General features: G+C 35.2%; 1 protein-coding gene across 1 annotated transcript in view; it reads right to left on the bottom strand.

Annotated features, from left to right (window-relative positions):
• Positions 1–19: 19 nt before the first annotated feature.
• Positions 20–769, bottom strand: part of LOC106878947 (guanylate cyclase soluble subunit beta-1) — a 9,115-nt gene continuing 8,365 nt past the window's right edge. The window contains exon 8 of the mRNA XM_014928322.2: positions 20–419. Within this exon, the coding sequence (XP_014783808.2) occupies positions 266–419 (154 nt within the window). The 3' untranslated portion in view covers positions 20–265. The remainder of the gene's footprint in view (positions 420–769) is intronic.

Raw genomic sequence — 769 nt, 5'->3', positions numbered from 1 at the left:
TATATATATATATATATATATATATATATGTTCTTTGGAACCATATACTAGGGGCTGGCTTAACCAGTATGCGATCTCAACAAATATAGTCTTAATTTTAAGAAACCGGGATATTTTGACGGCAGCCAGATTTATGCACATTTTATACATACATACATACATACATACATACATACATATATATACAACACACACGCATACACAGGTATATGTATGCATGTATGAATGTATGTATGTATGTATGTTTATAGTTGAATTGAATGTCTTATAGGTCCACAACGAACGATGTCTCAAGCTGTCCAACGGGTCTTCGCGACAAAAACCAACAAGGCATCGGTTCCTTCTTTCCTTTCATCGTGATTTCACCACGGTACTCAAAACTGAGGCTCTCGTCGATGCATTCGGGTTGCTGCAGACACCTGTCGAGAGATAGATATACAGACGGATAGTTTCATATCTATATGGACATATACATGCATACATACATATACATATATGAGAGTACTGTAGTTTGCTTGAAGCATTGTATATTATTTGTAAAGAATAAGATGTTTTGAATGACACACAACAATGCACTATTGTAACAACAATAGACTATAATAAATGGATGATTAAATTCCGAAATATCATATCAGTTCCACTGCGTGGCATCTTGGGAAAGTGTCTTCTACTATAGCCTCGGGCCGACCAAAGCATTGTGAGTGGATTTGGTAGACGGAAACTGAAAGAAGCCCGTCGTATATATGTATATATATATATATATATATAT

The sequence above is a fragment of the Octopus bimaculoides genome, chromosome 20 (assembly GCF_001194135.2).
Source record: "Octopus bimaculoides isolate UCB-OBI-ISO-001 chromosome 20, ASM119413v2, whole genome shotgun sequence".
NCBI lineage: Eukaryota > Metazoa > Mollusca > Cephalopoda > Octopoda > Octopodidae > Octopus > Octopus bimaculoides.
The sequence above is the reverse complement of the archived record's forward strand: the minus strand, read 5'-3'. Positions and strand labels throughout refer to the sequence as shown.